Genomic DNA, 21,195 nt, shown 5'->3' with positions numbered 1-21,195 from the left:
GTGGAAGATACTTTGTGACCAGCAGAAACTTCCTAAATACAGTATTAGGGGTAAATGATGCTTCCTCACTATATGCTGATGGAAAGAGAAGATACTGGCTTGTTCTGAACCTGCTAACCATAGTTTCCCAGTTCGAATGAAATCTAATGATAAGTATCACCAGTTCAGTTTCACTGCATCGTTTCACTTTTTGCCATTTTGTATTTCCTTCCAGGCCTTATTGGGAAAGAAGGCCGCCAAGCTGCAAGAAACAGCGACTATGCAATACCCAAATTTAAACATTTGAAAAAAATGTTGCTTGTTCATGGGCATTTTTATTATGTCAGGATATCTGAACTTGTGCAATACTTCTTTTATAAGGTATATTGGGGCTTTTGTATTATGGTTGTTAACAGTTTAGACAGAGGCAGATTATTCTGAAGCTTGTTGTCTTGGATTCTAATGTGTGACCATCGTCCTTCCAGACCTCCATTCTTCCAGTTTAACTTCAGATTCCTCCTACTCTGCTTCCTACTGTAGATATGGGGAAAACTTGTGTTCCTAAAACCAGTAATGTAGTAAGTAAGAATGTCCAGTAATGTAGAAAGTAAATGTAGTAAGTAAACCAGTAATGTAGTAAGTAAGAATGTCCAGTAATGTAGTAAGTAAAAGAGCAAGTGGTTTGATGGCTGCAAATGTGAACCAGCTTCTAATTTCAGTTGACCAAGCTGAATGGAAGAATGATGGGTTTGTTTTTATGTTTACACTGATAGCCGGATCATATTAGTGATAACTTTCGCCAGTATATGCTTACAACAACAGAGTCTCTTGTGTTGTAAATCTAAAATGCCAACCTCTGGTGTTTTATAACAACAGATCAGCACATTAGGCATATGTATTTTGTTTCCTTCGGGGAGTAGCTCATCTCAGCACTACGGTTAGCCTAATCCTGTTTATTTCACCTTTTTGTCGCTTTGACATACTAATCGATGCACCAATTCACTGGTTAAGTAAGATAGCCAAGGACATCTAGCATGGGCACCCCATAGGGCATAATAAGTATTGCAAAGACATATAAATGTGGACCAATGTGAAGGATTTATTTCTGCCATGGGAACATGTTTACGTTCCACTTCTAGCACAGTGTTGAATAACCATTTCAACTAGCCTAAACTCTGCAGCAATTCACTGCTCTCATAACATCAAGGCTTAGTGCAACATTCGTCTATAAAGTAAACTCAAATGTAGCAATAAAACTTATTAACTATTGAAATATCTCAGTCCGAAGCTTATACTTTACTACACAGGAAAAGAAAGAGCGGGGAGTAACTGTATGTGTATGTGCTCCTGGTTCCGAGCCAGTTTATTTGTGTATCGGTGTCTCCATGTTTTCCTCCATTGTATCATTAATATGTACAAGTGTAGAAAGACAGCTACACGGCATTTCAGGAATTCGTGCCATTGCAGCATCCCTTCTTGGACCTGAAGTAATCTCAGGGCTCAGCCTAGAAAGCATGGGTCTGAGCAGTTTTCCCATAGCCCTGCCACTTTCCTCTGGAAAACCTGCTCTTTATAGGGATAAATTGGCGCAAACATATTTCTGGAGAAACCCGATTCATATTGGCTGTGATTAAGCAGTAAAGATTTGGCAGGGCAAGGGGAAGTCTGGATGAGCTCTCAGTGATTGCAATTTGTTTCTTCAACCATCAAGTACTGCTTCTGCCTCCTCTTCCTGAGGACTGCATTGTTTGCCTTCTTTTTTGTGCTTGTTTCCGTATCACCAACAGCCATTTCTGCGACTGTTGTCCAAGTCTTCCTCGCCTTCCTTTTGCAGACTGTACTTTATGTTCCCCAGATGTTACCTTTTGACATGTATTTCCCTAGAACTTTTTTGCTCTTATCTCCATTTCCAGGGAGTGGGCAAGAATGCACAAACAAAAACCAAAGCATCAATATATTTTAATTGGTTGCCACTTTTTAAACAGCTTTTCTACACTGCCATAATCAATGTAGCACTGAAGGAGTTCCCCTTTTATTGAGTTTCGTTTTTTCAAAAAACTAAATTCTGTGTTCAGTTGAACTTAAATATGTGTTTGAATTTGTGTAGCTGCCAGTTCATTTTTATACTATGATAATGTCATGCAACATATTTTGCTTTTGTCTTCCAGAATGTCTGTTTCATTTTTCCTCAGTTTTTATACCAGTTCTTCTGTGGGTTTTCACAGCAGGTATTTCAGAAAACTTTGTTTCCTTTATCATTAAACCAAGTTAATATTTTGAAACATGGTCCAGTAGAATTTTAAATGTATCTTGATCAATTTATCTTGCTTTGCATGGTGTTGAATGAAAAAGCCAGCTATTCACAGTATAGCATTTTCTGGTTTATCAGAAGCACAGATAATGAGATTTGCTCCCTGAAGCATGCAGATTTTAAGTAAAACCCACAGTTGCAGTTAGCTTACAATTCAGTATAAAAACACACACACAGCTGTGAATGAGTGACATAACCCTAAAATCTTTAAAATTCTTTGCCCTTGTGAGTAAGGTTATAAACCTGAGATGAGAGACAGTGATCCATAATGACGCATCGTGGGATGTTTGACTTATAACAATTTCATGTTTTGAGGTTATCAAGTAACGAGATGTGTTTGTTGAACCTGTGAATTTGGGGCGGGGCGCACCACGGGGCCTCCGGAGTTTGCCTGCCTCCTCCCACTCAGCCGCCCTACAGATGGGGGGGGGAGAGGCAGCGAGCGGACTGTTTGGGCAGCGTGGAGCCTGCGCACGTCCAAGCCACCGCGTCTGTCTCAGGAGAGACGCGTGGCTCGGGCGTGTGGCAGGCCCCATGGTGAGTGCCGCCTGGCATTTTGTCATCCCCCTCATTCGTGACACCCGGGCCGGCCCGCAGCCACTGCACCCCCTTCCTTCGCCCCTGACAATGTGACCAGTGTCCTTTGCACAAAATTTGCTAATTAGATATTTTACCACTGGACATGCTGTTCTCCTTGAGGTGCTACATCAGGGTTTCCCAAACTTGGGTCTCCAGCTGTGCCAGATTACCAAATAGGCAGAGTAGGCACTGGTCTATGCGACCAATGCCTTTTAGGGGCCCTGGAACAACGGATCAAGATAATATTGATTTGATCTTGAAAGGTCAAAGCAAAAATGTATTAGGAGATAATTTGTGAGGCCTCCCATCCCCACCCCCCAATTTCAGCTGCCTAGGGGCCTCCACGGGGTTTAATCCAGCACTGGTCTCCAGCTATTTCTGGACTACAATTCCCATCATCCCTGACCACTGGTCCTGCTAGCTAGAGATGATGAGAGTTGCATCCCATTATTACATATTTTTACATGGCTGTTTATTTGCATATATTTTAAAATTTTACATACTGTATGGATGTTTTTTTGATGGTCTATATTTGTAATGCCTAATAAAGGTTTGGCAAAGTAAGCATCAAATATTCCAGAAATAGCTGGACACCAAAATTTAGGAAACCCAGTGTTATGTGAATAGAGGAGTGTGAAGTCACAGTGAATTTGGATAGCTGGGAAATACATACAGGACAGTGGACATGGCATTAAATAGGGTTACTTGCTTATTTCCCTACTTTAAATCTTTGCTATTACAGTACCATAAAATTAAATTATCGCCGGTTAATATAATCTGTTTTTTTCCATCTGCAGCCTTTATATGATACTGCGTATCTTACCCTGTACAATATCAGCTTCACTTCACTTCCTATCCTGCTGTATAGTCTCATGGAGCAACATGTCAGTTCAGATACACTCAAGAGAGACCCTACACTGTACAGGTTAGAGTTCATAACATTCTTTGAATAGACAGTGGTGACCAGTTAGTGCCACTCTGCTCAACTTCCTCTTGAGGGCACGGGGGGGGGGCAATGATATGCTGAAGTAGCTCAGGAATGGGGAACCTTTTGCATTCCAAAGACTGCATTATCAGTCAGGCAAAAGAAGCTGGGGGGGCGGGGGGGGATGGGACTGAAGGGTGTGGCCTGGGGAGACTCCTGAGAGATACCTTGAACAGGGCTTTTGCAGTGGGATGTTTTGTAATCAGGAACATTTTCTTTGGTCTTTTAAGAAACAAGGGGAACGTACCATGTATTTTCAGTGAAAAATGATCTCGGATAGTAAAATAAACGTACCAAACACCAAAATAACGTTAATACATGTGAGCAGATTCACACATTGGTTTTTTTTTTTGGTGACAGAAAGTTCATGAAGCAATTTTTTTTTAATTTGCTACCACCACCACCACCACCACTGGGTGCAGTAAGTAAGTTGTGTTCCACAGGTAACCAAGAAAGGCAGAAGGGATTCGGTACCTTGCATCTGTTCAATGGTCGCAATAGCAACGCCTTCCTACATTTCCTCATTAAGGGGTTACTGTGTGAATCTGCTTTAAATGTCTTGTCAGAAAGCATTTCTACAAAGGGACCTTTTATGGAAGTTGCCAACTTGCCTGTATGCAAAAATTGTAGCAATACCATTATACAGCATGTATATAAGAGCAAATGTAAGTTAGTAGTTAATGTGTCAGATTAGGACCAGGAATACCTGGGTTCAAAAAACTATTCAGCCACAAGGCTTACTAGGCTATCTAGGGCCTATATCACTATATCTCAGTCTAACTTTCCTCACAGGGTTGAACCCAACAAGATCACTAATGAGTAAATGACCTCAGTAACGTAACTGATGCATGTCTCCTCAGGTTCAGTGCTAAATGTAAAAGTAGTGTGTTTTTTAAAAATGCCAACAACGTGGAGCTTATTTCAGTTTACAAAGACCAGCCTCTTGAAATGAAAGGAAATCTTCTGGAGACCTCTAGTGTTACGTTTTATTATTTCAAATGGGGTCAACATTCGTGACAATATTAATTCCTCCCGTCTAAAAGGACTTGGGATTATAATTGAAGAGCGTTATGGTACACCTAAGTATTGGACATCCATTTAGGAATGCAGAGAGATGCATTATTGACAGGTCACCTTTAAACACCATAACATTCCTGTCACTTAAGAAAGCATTGTGCAATTTCACATTTCTCTGTTTTAACATGTCAAAATTAATAACTTTGTCATTATATAGGGACGTTGCCAAGAATGCTCACCTACGCTGGCGCGTATTCATTTACTGGACATTCTTGGGAGTATTTGATGCTGCCGTCTTTTTCTTTGGTGCCTATTTCCTGTTTGACAGCTCAACTGTGACCAGCAATGGACAGGTGAGTATCTAGTTTGATTAAAGCTGCTCTGCTCATCAAGGAATGATGTGTCAATAATCTTAAGTGTTGCTTATGCCTTGTCCCCCTATCACTAAGTATGATCCAGTATTTCATAACCTAGCTCCCATTAAAACGGGTATTTAGAAACAGGAAAGGTTTGTGGTTCTTATGGGGTGTTTGACAGCGAATGATAAAAATCTAATTCTGAATGTCAAGAAGCTGTAGTAAGTTGTTATGGTACCATTAAGGAGAAAAAGTTTCTGTTATGAACCATTATATTATTAATGTGTGTCAGGAACCCCCCCCCCCTCGCCCAGGCAGGTAGCGTTCCCGGGTCATTTGAGATACAGGGAACCACCCTCTCCACTTCGCAGTTTGTCATCCTCCTCCCCGAGCGGAGGAAGTCGGGGCAGGGGCTGTGACAGGATCAGAGAGCCTCAGCACCAAGCAGGAAGTGGGGAACAGGGACCTTTTCCCATGCCCCGATTTCGCAGCGAGGAAGGACGTGGAAGGGGGAGGCGGGGGTTCAGGATCCCGCGCCTCTTATGTTGGACTAAAAACCGGAAACGGACATTCCTGGACTCTGCAGAGGGATGAGATGGATGTCTTTACTGTAACTCCACTGTAAATATCTGCACAATAAAGAACTTAGTTTGTAGAAGTTCGGAGTCAGCCTGTTTCCTCAGGAGCGACCACTGAGAGTCCTTACAATGTGGTTTATTTTGCCATTGATGCATATTTTATATTTTGGAATTGCTTGATTTATTCATAACTTCCATTTTAAGAAATGTGCATTCAGATATCATAGTAATAAACACCATGGTTAATTGAAAAGAACAACATACATCCATTCAAAGCATTTCTATTTGTACTTGTTAAGTGACGTTAGATATAATTTTAAGGTCCTTCTGCTTTTTATTTGCATGTTGACATTTATGTGGTCTATTTGTGTCTTGCTTTTTTTCCTTTTTTTGCTACTTGCTTCTCTTCCTATCCTCAGCTAATGACAGCCAACACCCACATGGTAAGACTACTATGGTTTTGTCATGATGTGTGTTTTCCTTTTTCCCTATCCAACTTCAGTACAGATCAGATATTTCTGTAAAAAAATAAATTAATTAAAATGTCTATTTATTCCCTTCCTCCTGTGCTGAAATAATAAAAAACATCAGCTTTTAATTTGCATTTTAAAAATAAATAACTTTAGACTACAGGTTTTTAATATATACATATATTGCTTCTTATAAGTACCGTATATTGCGGCGTATAAGACGACTGGGCGTATAAGACGACCCCTAACTTTTCCAGTTAAAATATAGAGTTTGAGATATATTCAACCACAGATTTTCCACCTGGCGTATAAGACGACCCCCAACTTTTGAGAAGATTTTCCTGGATTAAAAAGTAGTCTTATACGCCAGAATATACTGTATGTACCTGCTTTTCTAGTTACTTTCTCTTCCTGCACAGCTAATTCTTTATGTTTATTTAATTTTACACAAATTACATTAATAGATTTCTGGATGGGCTTTTTAAAGTTTGGTGTTCAGAAACAAACAAACAAATGTACTGTTTATCTGAAGTCAGCTTCAGAAAATAAATCATGGGAATGAGGTAGGTAGCAAGAAGAATATCAAAGAAGAGGAGAGGCGATAGGAAGGCAGATATCTGAGGCTTATTCCAGCTCATTCAAACTTGTACTAATTAGTAGGGTAGACATGATTTAGTGCAGGGGTGGTGAACTGGCAGTCTGTGGACCAATTCTGGCCCATGGGATGTCCTATTCCTATGCAGCTTTTAAGTGATGGGAAACAGCCTTTTATTGGAGTCAATAGGAGGTGAGTTTTTCTGCAAAGCAAATTTTGCAGCCGACGGAGGGGTTACTATCCCCTCTCTATGTGCTGCAGCCCCACACCCTACAAAGCACAGTTTCTTGTACTGCCATTAGGCTTGAAAACAGGCTCCTATTGGTTGGGAAAGGACCACAGCACAGTGATAGAGCATCTAAACACTGCAAAGAAAGTCCAACCCCTGGCTTCTCCAGGAAGGGATGGCAATGTCTCCTCTTAAACTTCTTTTTCCCAGGCTACCCCATCTCCTCTTAGCTTCCTTGCAAGATGGGCATATCTTCCATATGCACCTGAAATAGTTCTTTGTTCTTGTTTACCTGAATGTAAAGGCAGGGAGGCCAAAGACATAACCTTGGTTTGCTGCATAGTCATTGCAGAATATATTCTTCATTGCATATATTTTTTCCTGCTATAATTGTCATGGGCACAGATTGTTACAGCTGCAGGATCATCCTCATGCTACAAGCTCTCGTGAGGCAAAGATTACAAATAATTGGCAACCACAGGGGAGCTTAGTTTGTTTGTGGTGATGCAGGAAAAAGCAGTTCAAGACTTTTTGCATATTCTTACAGATGCTTACCTATTTAAATAATTATAAAAGGGTTATCAGCTAATATGCTCCTCTTTAGGAAATGTAGGAATACGAAATATTTTCTTATAGTAGCACACCTAGGCTAGGAAAGGTGTGGGGTCAGTAATAAATTCAAGACCCATCAATATTCTTACATTCAAAGCCTACAGAAGTTTTCAGCTGACCGCTGATAGTTTCTGGTGGCTGTGGTTCCTAATATAATAAAAGCAATAAAATAACAAAGGAATTGTCATCTTTAAGTTGTTGTTTTTCCCAAGTTTAGTACATGTCCACTAAATACGTTAACTAGAAAGTCAAATTTTAATCTTTGTTTACAGTTGTAATGGGTAGTATTATATTAACTGACAACAGTTTGGAGCCCTAACTTATAAATAATAAAGCACATAATGTGATGGAACAATTTACTATGGTTAATTAAATAACTGAACAGTTTGTTTACAAGATTCAGGATCATCTTTATAATTCTTCCATCAGCACTTAATAATATGACTTTTTACAACAGTGAAGGTCATGGAAAGAAGTAATAAGCTTCAACGTCTAGGCAGTTGGTTAATTTTCAAGTCAATCAATATGAATTACATATAATTCATTTTCCTAAATGGAGTGAATGGCAACTAGCTGGTGAATGTCTGTTGTGGAATAATTTATCCCAAATGTGTAGAACTTTCAGCCATCAAAAATATTGTTACAGACTATAAAAAGAAAGACATCTCAAGCACATCTCAAGTTTTCAAAGCTCTTTCTATATGTTACAGCAACCTCTTAAGGCTGGACAGTGTGGTTGCCCCTGTGTTACAAATCTAGTTGCCACTTTTTGTGCTTTGCACGAGGAGAGCTTGTGGCCTGCCCGCAACACCACCCCACCGGGAAGTGGAGCGGCCTTGCCTTGAATGTTCTATAGCAGGCATCAAGTTATCTTGATAATATAGTATTTCTCTGTAAAAGTGGGAAGGGAAGATCAGCTGGTGTGATGGAGTCTGATTTTGTTAGTCCTATTTTCACGGCTTTTTACAAAATGGAATGTCTCATAGTTTTATAGTCAAGAAGGATGCACAGCCACAAAATAGCATTTATCTTGTCCCTAGCATTAAAAAAAACCCCACGCAATGATAAATACTGCGTTTTGGTTTGTTTTTATTATAAGACTTTTACCTTGTGAGATCTGTGTTATCTGTAAATTTAGTTTCCTCTACCAAAGAACTCAGACTAATTTTATTTTTAATTCATTATACAAAACATCAGCTTTGTGAGCCTTACACTTGTTATGAAGACAGGATTTTGAACAATAAGGCATGATTTTGTGGCTTATATTCACTTTTAAAATGTTGACTCTTGTCATTATCAGCCACCAACCTCTTGATAACACCATGAAAACTAGAACTTAAATGATTGCCTTTTGCTTAACAGAATGCTTTGGCTTATTCAGTAAACAGAAATTTCCTGAGATTTCATTCTGCATCCTTGCCCTTTTTGTCAGTTTCTAATTCTTTCCACTTTTTGATGCTAATAGTACTATGGAAATTTTCTGGAAAAGGCAAGGTTGTGGAAGATCGAATGTGAAAAGTCTGCTTGCACAAGATGCCCAATTACTCCCAATTTTTACCGTCTCACTTTGGCCCCAATACAACTCCTAGAGGGACCCACGACCCTCAAGTAGAGTAGAGGGAGCTCTTGCAAGAGTATAATTCCACTTGTGGTTTCTGGATCCAACTCTGTGATTGAACAAAAGATGTGTTGGAATTGGCGGCCCATGAAATTGTATGAAAAGGGTTAGCCACAGGTGTGTAAGACTGCAGTCTAAACTTTTCCCCACTTTTTATTTATTTGTTAAAAGTATTTTTTTTATTTTATCCATACAACCCATATAACAAAAGAGAACCTCACGAAACAAACACATCATGACTATACACTAAAAATGTCTATTGCTCCCCTTTGCTTTTATAACAGAATGATTGTTCTCTTCCTCTCATTAAAAAAAAAACCCTGTAGTTTTTAAGATGCTTTCAGCAAGTGATCTAGTGGAGAGCAAATGGTACGAGTATTCTGAAAGGAGCAAGGGAGAATATATTAGTGGCAGATTCACTATGCTTATGTTTCTTGCTATTTGGAAAAAAAATGGGACCTCGAGTCTAGCAAACATGTTGCAGTGCTCCTCTTCAGGTTTCCCCTTCCATTCCCCTTCCATGTGGTTTTCTGCCCCCTCCCCCCAGTCAATCAACATTCTGTATCCACTAAGTATACTCAGTAACCATTATCCCTTCCACCCAATGTTAGGATTCCTGCCCCCCCCCCCATTTTTTATGTCTACAAACCTCAGAGTTTCTGCGAGCCTATGACTCCCCGTCTTGTGCATAGATGAGGCCATTTTGGCTGCATGAAAATCTTCCCTTGAATAATTGGGTTAATTCCCAGGTAGTGGTTAAGAGCGGTAGACTCGTAATCTGGTGAACCGGGTTCGCGTCTCCGCTCCTCCACATGCAGCTGCTGGGTGACCTTGGGCTAGTCACACTTCTTTGAAGTCTCTCAGTCCCACTCACCTCAAAGGGTGTTTGTTGTGGGGGAGAAAGGGAAAGGAGAATGTTAGCTGCTTTGAGACTCCTTAGGGTAGTGATAAAGCGGGATATCAAATTCAAACTCTTCTTCTTCCACATTTTTCGTGCATTGCACAATACTAAATGAAACTTGCTATACTAGACTGTATAACCTGAAACTTCTTTTTCTTGTGAATGTTTTCCTTATAGATGTTTGGAAACTGGACCTTTGGGACACTGGTATTCACTGTGCTGGTATTCACTGTTACCTTGAAGGTATGATCTCCTACATGTGTGTTGAAACCAAACTGGCACCACTTCCTGAAGCACGTTCCAATATGGAGGAAGGCTAAAAAGTTTGGGACTTCCTCATTCAGAAAAAGATGGAGGTTTATAAGCTTATGGATTATATGGAAAACTGAATAGAGAAAAGTCCTTTTCCCTTCCTTCTCTTATAATAGCAGAATTTGAAAATATCCAGTGAAATATATTGGCAGTCAATTCAGGACAAAAACAAATATGGGTGAATGAATGGGGAAAGCCCATCAAAACAAAAATGTTTTCAGTTATTTTCAGAGAGTACAAGTGGTGGTTGCTTGTCATGCCATGACAGAAATGTTGTTCCATAGAACAGGGGCAGCCACATGGAAAGCCCTGCTCTGCACTACTGTGGAGCAGGCTTCTAATATTTTAGAGACTTGAAAAACAAACTATCCTGCTGAATGCAGTGACATAGTGGTAAATAAGGAATAAGGTGGTCTCTCAAGTACAGTGGTATCTCGGGTTATGAACTTAATTCGTTCCGGAGGTCTGTTCTTAACCTGAAACCGTTCTTAACCTGAGGTAGCACTTTAGCTAATGGGGCCTCCCGCTGCCAGCGCGCAATTTCTGTTCTCATCCTGGGGCAAAGTTCTTAATCCGAGGTACTACTTCCGGGTTAGCAGAGTTTGTAACCCGAAGTGTTTGTAACCCGAGGTGTTTGTAACCCGAGGTACCATTTAATCTGGTCCTGGCCTATATGGGGCCTAATATGTTAACACCAAAACTTTAATCTTGGCCTGGTAGCAGATTGGCAGTAGTTTTCCTTCACAAGCATTCTAGCCACCATGTTCTGTACTAGCTGCAGCCTCCAGACCAACCTCAAAGGTAGCCCCACAAAGTGTGCATTGCAGAAATCCAACCTTGAAGTTACCAATTATGTGGGAAACTGTTGTGAAGCCACCCTGATCCAGGAACAGCTGCCATTGTCTTCTAGCTGAAGCTGGTGGAAAGCTTTCCTAGCCATTGAGGTCCACTGCACCTCCAGTGACCGAGTTGGGTCTGGGAACACCCCCAGACTTTGTGCCTTCTCTATCAGACAGAGTGTGACACCATGCAATTAATGATACTAAGGAACTTGGTGGACTTCTGGGCTGGAGATGTGTCTGTTCTGTCCTAATCCCTTGTATAAGGATGGTTTGGAACCTTTAGCTAGTGCAGAATGTGGTGCCCCACCTATTGACAGGTGTGGACCAGATTTTGTATATCTCCCCTGTACTTCAAAGCCCTAAACAGAAGGAGAGAGCTTTCTGTATGCATTTGGCTGGGTCACTGCAGAAAGCAGAATTCTGGATTAGACATTTGGACTGATCTAGCAGTGCTCTTCTTATGTTCCCCTGTCCCTGTTTCTCAGAAATATCTTCTCTCCACAGAGAATCTCAATAAAAGCAGCCACCTGCATTAACCCATCTGCTTGAATGGCTTGTGGTTCACTTTTAGTTGCTGTTGAATAAAGAACCAGCAATACTGCCCCTTGGGACTTTTTACTTATTGCACAAGAAACAGTCAGTATGTATTTCTACCAGGGCTTGATTTGAGGCAAGGTTCAGCCTATGGCCTGCTTTTCATTCATATGAACTACATGTGAAAACAAAAACACCTCTTAGCATCTGTTCTTACCAGCTTCTACGCCATATAATTAAAGAGTAGAACTATCTGGCCAAAGCATTATTGTGTAGTTTCCAGGCAAACTTAATTCTGGCACATTTTGCTTAGGAAAAAAATGATTGATACTTATCTCAATGGATGGATTATGGTCCCAAAATTGTTTTACGTAAGTGACTCCTGAGAATTGAATTAAAGAAGGGCCATAGTTCAGTGGTTTAACATCTGCTTTGCTTGCATAAATATCCAGGTAGGGCTAAAAATGTCTCTGCCTGAAACCCTACTGCTATATCCCTATGTGTAGAATGCCGTGAAAGGTAGTCTGTTCCTAGCATATAAAGGAGATTGTCAGCTTTGTTGACTTGTTTAAGAGTAATTTTCAGTGGCTGCCCATCACATTTGTTTTGTAAGTTTTAAAAGTTATAGGAGGTACATGTCATGTCGAGTCCAACATGTTAAATGTATGTGAGAAACTGAATACTCACATATTCATATTGACATCTATCCTCAAGCAATGATCTAAATATATATACCTATATACATTTTTTACAGCTTGCACTGGATACACACTACTGGACTTGGATCAATCACTTTGTGATCTGGGGATCACTGCTTTTCTACATTGTCTTTTCCCTTCTCTGGGGAGGGATCATCTGGTAAGAAACACCTGTGAAGCATAATTGAAAATGCCACTTGTGGAATCGCAGACAAGGGATGGCAGACTATTTATTTATTTTAAAATACTAATAACCCACACTTCAGGCAGCCTCTAATCTGCCTCTGCTGCCTTGAGACAATATGCTTCTTAATTCCAGTTGCTGAGAGTCACAAGGGGGCAGAGTGCTGTTTCACTTAGGTTCTGCTTTCGGGTGACCTGTAGGCACCAGGCCGGCTACTGAGAACAGCAGGCTGGACTAGCTAGGCTTCACCCAGCAGGCTCTTCTAATGTTCTTAATACAAAGAGAAATTTTATGAAACACTAATACCTTGAACCTAGCCACAATTTGACAGTGAGGTAAGATGATGATGATGATAATAATAATAATAATAGCCACTGAGACCATATAACACCGGTCCTGAAATACCTACATTGGCTACCAGCGGGTGGTGCTGTGGTCTAAACCATTGAGCCTAGGGCTTGCCGATCAGAAGGTTGGCGGTTCGAATCCCTGCCACGGGGTGAGCTCCTGTTGCTCGGTCCCAGCTCCTGCAAACCTAGCAGTTCGAAAGCACGTCAAAATGCAAGTAGATAAATAGATACCGCTCTGGCAGGAAGGTAAACGGCATTTCCGTGCACTGCTCTGGTTTGTCAGAAGCAGCTTAGTCATGCTGGCCACATGACCCGAAGCTGTACGCTGGCTCTCTTGGCCAGTAATGCGAGATGAGTGCCACAACCCCAGAGTCGTCGGGGGTCCCTTTACCTTTACATTTTCAAGCACAATTCAGAGTGTTGGTGCAGACCTTTAAAGCCCTAAACAGCCTCAGCCCAGTATACCTGAAGGAGCGTCTCCACCCCCATAATTCAGCTCGGACACTGAGGTCCAGCTCCCTTCTGGCGGTCCTCTCACAGCGACAAGTGAGGTTACAGGGAACCAGGCAGAGGGCCTTCTTGGTAGTGGCGCCCGCCCTGTGGAATGCCCTCCCATCAGATGTCAAGGAAATAAACAACTCTCTGACTTTTAGAAGACATCTGAAGGCAGCCCTGTTTATGGAAGTTTTTAATGTTTAATGTTTTATCGTGTTTTTAATATTCTGTTGGGTGCCGCTCAAAGTGGCTGGGGAAACCCAACCATATGAATGGGGTATAAATAAATAAACATTATTGTTGTTGTTGTTGTTGTTGTTGTTGTTGCATGTTGAAACCATCTGTTTTTGAGTTCGACTTCATTTATCCACCATGGTTGTGTTCTGTTTTTCTTCTGCCCAATTAGGCCTTTTCTCAATTACCAGAGGATGTACTATGTGTTCATGCAAATGCTGTCTAGTGGTCCTGCATGGCTGGGTATTATTATGCTCATAACGGTGAGCCTTCTTCCAGATGTTCTGAAGAAAATTTTATGCAGGCAATTATGGCCTACAGCAACAGAAAGAATCCAGGTAAACATCCCATAGTCTTGATAATTGATTATGGATGCCTAATCTTAGATTTACAGCCCATTCTCAGAGAAGTCTGCTCAGTTCCACCGAGGTTAAATTGGAACTTATTTTTCCAAACAAGTGTGGCTGGATTTGCATGCTTAGGTTTAGTACTAGTGCCCTGTTGAAAACCTGTCCTCTAAGTCTCTTTTCTCCACCACCAAAGTGGCTTCCATTTTTCTCTCTCATTTTCAGAATTATTTCTAATTTCAGTGAGTTCTGGTGTGAGCACACCTGATGGTTGTGAGGTGGCCAAGGGTGGTGTGTGAGGTTTTCTTGCCATTAAATTTGTATTTATTTATTTTACTCAGTTTATATCCTGCCTGCTGCCACAAAAAACCCCATTTCGCTAGCACCCTGCAGCATGCTTCCAGATATGAAAAAGCCCCAGGACACAAGTTAATGCAGACATACACAGACATTTAAAACTCACATAACCTCCGTTCTAAAACAGCTGCACTGGTTTGTTTCCAGTCCAAATTTAGGGCGCTCACATTAGTGTTTGAAGCCCTAAATGTCTTAGCTTTCAAATGTCTGAAAGACAATCTCCTTCTTTACAGACGCCCTACGGTATTCAGATTAGCAGAGGGGTAGTTCCGCCTTTCCTGGAAGTATGGGCCATGTGACATTGGGAGAGGTCTTTCCCCTGTAGCAGCCTCTAAGCTGTGCTATTCCCACCCCCACCTCCACCCCACAAACACATAGAGGTGCACCTAACACTATGCAGGCACCCTAATTTTCCGATTGTAAATTGCTTAACTGATTTTATTGAATTTTCATATCGTTGTAACCCACCTTGGATAGGTGGATAAGAAAGTATAATAATTTAAGTATCTGGGGAAAGTGCAAGTTCAATCACAGATGCAGGGCTGATATTTGTTATTTTTTTAATAACCTCCCTGGGAGGGGGGAGTCCCCTTTCTGTTACTTTCAGTGGCACAAAACAACATGAAACTGTTCAGCAGCCTGTTTTAAACTTGGTTAACTTATAATGGTAACCTATGCAAATTAGCATTGGTAGCTTCAGCTTCCCCCTTCCAAACAACTCTGCTAAGTTTTATATCCTACATTTATATATCACTTTATTGCCCATTGTATTTGAAGAAGCTTTCAATTTAGAATACTGGCTTAGAAAATAATAAACATGATTTTTAAAAATGAGAGGAAGCAATTTCAGGTATGCAAAGTATTTTTAGTCAAAAGAAAGAAAGAAAAAACATTCATTAAAGATAATAACTGGAACCATCAGTACAATTTAGTACGTTGTCAATTTAGAAATTATAGTGAACTTTGAATGATAACGTCTGTTGCATGTTTAACTAGAACACCAAAGCTGCATGTTTCTGAAGCCTAGTTTCTAGAAAGATTGTTGTCCTGAAATTTCAACAGATGCTTTTCGTATTAAAGACATTGTTTAATGAAAACTGCATCATATTTCTGTTGGCAATATTTCATCTCCTTCATTTATCTGTTGTTTCTTTAATTACCTCTCTTTGATGAATAGCTAAAATATTCTTGAATTTCAAATATCTGTGTAGATACAACATGAAGCGTCTAATTAGTTTCATACATCTATGGCTTCTCTTCTTGTGTCGATAATTTGAAAATGAAAGTCTACCTGGTTTGGGCACTATTCTCACTTACCACTTCCTTATGTGCTGTGGGAGAAAATAAGATCACTCACCAATTACTCCTGCTTTAGTAGAATTTAGATACCCCAGTCCTAAATGAACTGTAGTCCTTGATTAGGACGTACACATGTAAAATCCAACTTGTGTGGTCCCAAATCAAGCAGATAATTCCTGGGTTTTTGAAGAGGAAATCAATTGCACAATTTACATTTATATACATTTGATTTGCCTGTGTATATCCTATTCAATTTGCATGGATCTCTAGTTGTGTTGGAGGCAAGGCAGTCATAGCTGACTGCTGGGTTGAAAGATGCAATTTCATTCCTCTGCTGTGTGCAAAGAGAGGTAGGAGAGAATTTCATCTGGACTAGGCCAATTAATTGTTCACAAAGAATTGAAGATACAAAGCTTTTGCAGCACTGAAACAAACACTGCCATCAGCTTGCCGGTGGTTATACATAGTAAATAAATTGCAAGCCAGGATGTTTAAGATCAGTAGACTTGCCATACTTCTGGAAAATTCCTGACATGTCCTGTATGGCAACACGATGGAAAAAGAAACAGCTCCGAAAGCTAAAAATCACTAGCTCAACAACTTTGTGGGTGTCAGAAATTTTGCTTTTCGAAATATGGTGACCCTAACATAAGAGTTCCTAGCCAGATTAAAATACCAGTATTTGAAGAGGGTTAGGGGGGCAAGGGTAGGTATTCTGATATCAAAATTTGGCATAAATGTTTCCATGCTATTCAGCAGTAGCAGACAACATGCTGGACCACAGCCACTCGCTTGGACTTTAATCATCTGTGTCACCGCTACTTACCAGGAGATAGAAGAGGAGGGGCAAGGCAGGGGCAAAGCCAACACGATACGAACACACTGGTGGTATAAATCTGCCACTCCCACTGGTGTATTTGCACCACTCTGGCCTTGCCCCTTCCCCTCCTGAATATCATTGCATATTTCCAAAGCAGCCTGACTTGCAAGGCAAAAACCTGACACTGGAATTTAAGCAAAAATGTAATTCCATACATAGTTGCAAGTTGAACCATGGTTGTTCAGCAGAAGCCACTGGATCATTCTATGTGTTACTTTATTTTAGAGTAACGTAAAGGAAAATCTTACTTGCCAGTATGATCCACATCATACTGACACTTATGATATAATCTGAATGACCTATTTTTGGGTAATCATAACTGGACCATGGGAATATCTTGAAGTTCAAAGCAAATAACTAAATTAGCGTACTGTAGCCTGTAAAAAATTACAGGAATGGTATGGAAATAATTCAGTACAATTAGGAAGCTGAACTATTCCTTAACACTTTTACAGTTGCCCTTAAGAGTTATGGTGGTCACCTAACAGAAGCTGGTAAAAACTGTTAACACACTGAATGTCTACTTGAGCAAGACATCTAGAAAAGGGCATAGTAAGGGAAGTATGTGCTGTGATTTTAAGAAGTCTGGTATTGCAAGTTTTAAGTGACTAGCTCTAATGGGTGGAATAAGAACCGTCTAGTATTTCCTTACTAGGCAGTTTGTTGCTTGTATTTGTAATACGCACTAGAAAGCCTTTAGCATTTAATCAGATTTATTCCTTGTGTTTCTTCTTTTCCCTCTCCCAATATGCTCCTGTCTTCCAACCTCCTTTTCCTAAATAACTGCTACCTTGCTTTAAACTGTAAATGATGTACACGGGTACTTCCTTCAACCTTCTGGGGGAAATCAGACTAAACATCAGTGCCTTTCTGTTGAGCAGTCCACCATCTTTATGCTTTCTCAGACTTCAAGCAGTCTAAGTTTCTAATGGAGCAAAAGGTGATTTTTTTCCCTGCCTTTCTGCATGCTTGGCCATTTCGTTCAGAGGACTTTAGAAAGTGTGTCCACAGTTCATATGATGTTAGTCATACTTCATATCCAAACTGTACGTTAAACCTCTTGGTACTTACAACATGTTCTGTTGACATTCCCTCTTTTCACTTTTCTAAAAGTGTTTGTATACCACAAATAGTTATGTGTACCTTACTTGTCATTCTTTGTATGTGAATAGCATAATATGCATTGCAATAACTTTCCATTTTAAGTAATGGTGGTTCTTGATAGATCAATGCAGATTGTGTTTGCTTTGTGAATTACAGTCACCTCAGTGGACTGTTTGTCAGACACAAGTGTGATAAGAGCTCCTGAGCAATTGGGTAGTTCAGATGTACACAAGTCTGGTTAGATCTTGAAGCTTCTGCACACCACCCTCTCCTTACACATGTCATTTTGCTGTTTTATTTCCTGGTCTGAGGCAAACCAAAGTTTGGAACTTCATTCACATCTGCAAACTATGGTTTGTGCTTTTCCTGCAAACCCAGATCAGAAACCAGGGTAGTTTGTGCACGACCTGGTTTGAACTTAGAAATTTAGCTATAGATGATTCTTCAGCTTTTCTCTTTCCATTTGAACAAATTCCAAATTCATTGTGTTTCTCGCTTTATGTTCAGCTATCACCTCTGTATGTGGTGAGCAAGATCACTGTTTCATGACTCTGCAGGGTTTTTTTATTATTAAAAAAACCTGATTTCTTAAAGTCTTCTTTTGGTGTTGGTGTTTTCAGAATGTTTAATATTGGTATTTGTGCAAACTGCTTTGGGCTATTATAATCAATGAATCTGCAAAAGCTTTGGAGGAATCTGTTTCTTTTGGTAAACTACAAGCCAAATCTTGTTTCTTTTTCCTGTTTCAAGAGTCATGTCACCAGTCACAATAATTTGAATATTTAGCTGGTGATAAGGCGTGGATTCTTTCATTCCAGCGTATGCCTACTATACATAATTATCATTATTTTGAATTACAAATTTGTTTTTATGTGTTAACTTTTCTGCTTAATTCTTCTTTCCTCCTTTTTAACATCAAGACTCTTAGTGTAAACTTGATGCCAGTTTTAAACTTTCATACTTGAAGAACACTGAATTGCTATACCCTTTCCTCATTTACATGAATCTGCTAAAAACCTCAAAACGTCTTCCTTTAATTAAAATATCAAGCAGTAAATATGAAACAATGAGATAAGAGTTTAAATCCTGTGATGGTGGTAGTTAAATTATACATATAGGGTGACCTTCATATTGGCCTTTACATGAACATTTTAGAAGATTACTGTATATACTTGAGTATAAGCCTAGTTTTTCAGCACATTTTTTGTGCTGAAAAAGCTGCCCTCGGCTTATACTCGAGTGAGGCGGGTGGTGGGGGGCGGTGAGAAAGAAGCCCTTTCTCTCCACTCATGCCGCCACCCGCTCTCCCCAGTCAACCATTCCTTAAGAAGTGTACAAGAACGGCGGTTCTTTACTCTCCCCAGGCAGTTTGTTCCATTCCTGAACTGCTTGCATAAATGCAAACTTGGCAAAGGAAGAAGAGGAAGGAGCAGCCCAAAGGGCTGCTTTCGGGCTGCTCGTTCCTCCTCCTCCTCCATAGCGGCAAAGGTGAACCGGCTTATACTCGAGTCAATAAGCTTTCCCAGGTTTTTGTAGGAAAATTAGGTGCCTTGGTTTATATTCGGGTCGGCTTATACTCGGGTATTTACGGTACCTCCTACTTAAGAAGTTAACGTCCCCTCCAGAAGTAGAAAGGGACAGTCGATTTGCAACTGGGACAAATGTTGTAGGACTTTAAGGCTGTTGCAAACAATAATCTGAAATGCACTTTCCCCCCATTTCCACTGTAAATAGGACAAGGAAGGTCTGAAATAATATAAATCTGCTAGTAAACTATAATAACAATAACAGTTTCTTATTCGTTTGTTCGTTTCTTATTAACAGTGTTGATGATTTGGCATATGTTAGCCATCCTAACACTGCAGTTGTTGTTTTCCTCTCCAATACCATGAGATGTCCATATTGAGCAACAGTCTCAGTGTTTTTCCTCATCCTTGCAGAAGAGTACGAAACATAAAACTGCCCTTAATGCATTGGTGAACAACGATGGGCCACTCCTTGAAGGACCCCTTTCTGCTTCCGAGGCATAATTAGACCATTGATAGGTAACAATATTGCACGCATTACCGTTTGGTAATTTCTGTTGGTGTGCTGTGGTGTTTTCAAAGAGAAAACTTCTTCCTCCAGAGTTTTTGCTGTGCCTTAATCAAATTAAATATAATCGCTGCAGTTTTTGATATCGTAGTCTGTTCTCAATGCATTTCAGAGCACAGGTAAGTTTGGGGGTGTGGTATTTTGGGTGTGTCTTCTGGGAAGGTTGAGATTTAGAAGCTGCATGTTTTGTTCTGATTTTTTCTTTTTACTCTGATTCTAATAGGATTTATGTGCATGGTTGCAGCTTTAATTAAATAGGAATTATAAGCTGTTTTGTGTCATTCACTATTCTTCAAATGAGATTCAGTGACTAAGCCACAAGTATTTGGATTCAGATTAAATTAGTAATATTGGTTTGAGCAAAATTCAGAATCCCATTTGCCTCCCTCAAATATATCTGCATAATATCCTCATGAATCCATGATATTGGGTCCTGCCTTCTCAGTGCCCTGTTTTTTACCTTTGGATGTGGAAATAGGATAAAGCAAAATTTCAAAAGGCATCAGCTTTTAGCCTGGCTAAACAAATTTAAGGCAAAGGCTACAGACTCCCAATAATTTGGGGAAAGCAGATGCACAAGTACACATATATCTGCTGGAGTCTTCACATCTCCCCACAGGGAACATTTGCAACTTGGTATTTTACAAGTCACAAGTATTAGCAGGAAGCAAAAGCATTTCATCTCAGCCACATCTCAAAGATTAAAAAAAACAGCCCTCAGAAAAGGAAGTGCTTTAATTTCCAAAGTGACACAAATGCCCAGATGATTGGGATGCCTAAAATAGCTTCCATAAAGCAACACGCTCTACGGCGATCAGGAGAGTGTATTCATATACCCATCTGTTCTGGTGCAGAATAGCCTAGACTCTGGACTTTTCCTAAATACAGGCTAGGAACAGTAAGGACAGTATAAATTGACTTATCAATTTAAATTTATCTGCTAGCTACTGAGAAAAATATCAACCGTATCAGTCATTTCAAATATCAAAAGATTATCAGACATCCAAAAGGCAGGATAAAAAGTGGCTCATATCTGAGTATCTTATTCCTACTAAGCAAAATGTTAACAAAAAGTTGTTCTGTATGTAAAAGAAGAGGAAATTGTGAATTAAAATGAATTGAAATTACTCCTCCGTGTCTGCATTTTTAAATAAGCCAAACAGTGGCGCTCAATTGGCAATTTATATGTCTCCATCTGGCCATATTTCCCTACCACCTTAAAGCCTTTCAGTTAA

The 21,195-nt window shown here is 40.1% G+C and overlaps 1 protein-coding gene across 6 annotated transcripts in view; it reads left to right on the top strand.

The window, feature by feature from the left end:
• ATP11A (ATPase phospholipid transporting 11A) overlaps nt 1–21,195 on the top strand; it is a 108,232-nt gene that overhangs the window by 86,450 nt on the left and 587 nt on the right. The window contains exons 22-30 of one of the 6 annotated variants that reach the window (XM_033147750.1): nt 215–360; nt 2,148–2,207; nt 3,667–3,794; nt 5,089–5,224; nt 6,225–6,248; nt 10,408–10,473; nt 12,673–12,776; nt 14,052–14,217; nt 19,807–19,911. In XM_033147750.1, the coding sequence (XP_033003641.1) occupies nt 215–360; nt 2,148–2,207; nt 3,667–3,794; nt 5,089–5,224; nt 6,225–6,248; nt 10,408–10,473; nt 12,673–12,776; nt 14,052–14,217; nt 19,807–19,896 (920 nt within the window). In that variant the 3' untranslated portion in view covers nt 19,897–19,911. Of the gene's footprint in view, nt 1–214; nt 361–2,147; nt 2,208–3,666; nt 3,795–5,088; nt 5,225–6,224; nt 6,249–10,407; nt 10,474–12,672; nt 12,777–14,051; nt 14,218–17,613; nt 17,703–19,806; nt 19,912–21,195 lie in introns of those variants that run through there. The other 5 variants (XM_033147751.1, XM_033147747.1, XM_033147752.1 and 2 more) reach the window with 5 other exon arrangements.

This window comes from Lacerta agilis, chromosome 4 (assembly GCF_009819535.1).
Source record: "Lacerta agilis isolate rLacAgi1 chromosome 4, rLacAgi1.pri, whole genome shotgun sequence".
NCBI classification, from domain to species: Eukaryota; Metazoa; Chordata; class Lepidosauria; order Squamata; family Lacertidae; genus Lacerta; species Lacerta agilis.
This window is presented reverse-complemented; position numbering and strand designations above follow the sequence as displayed.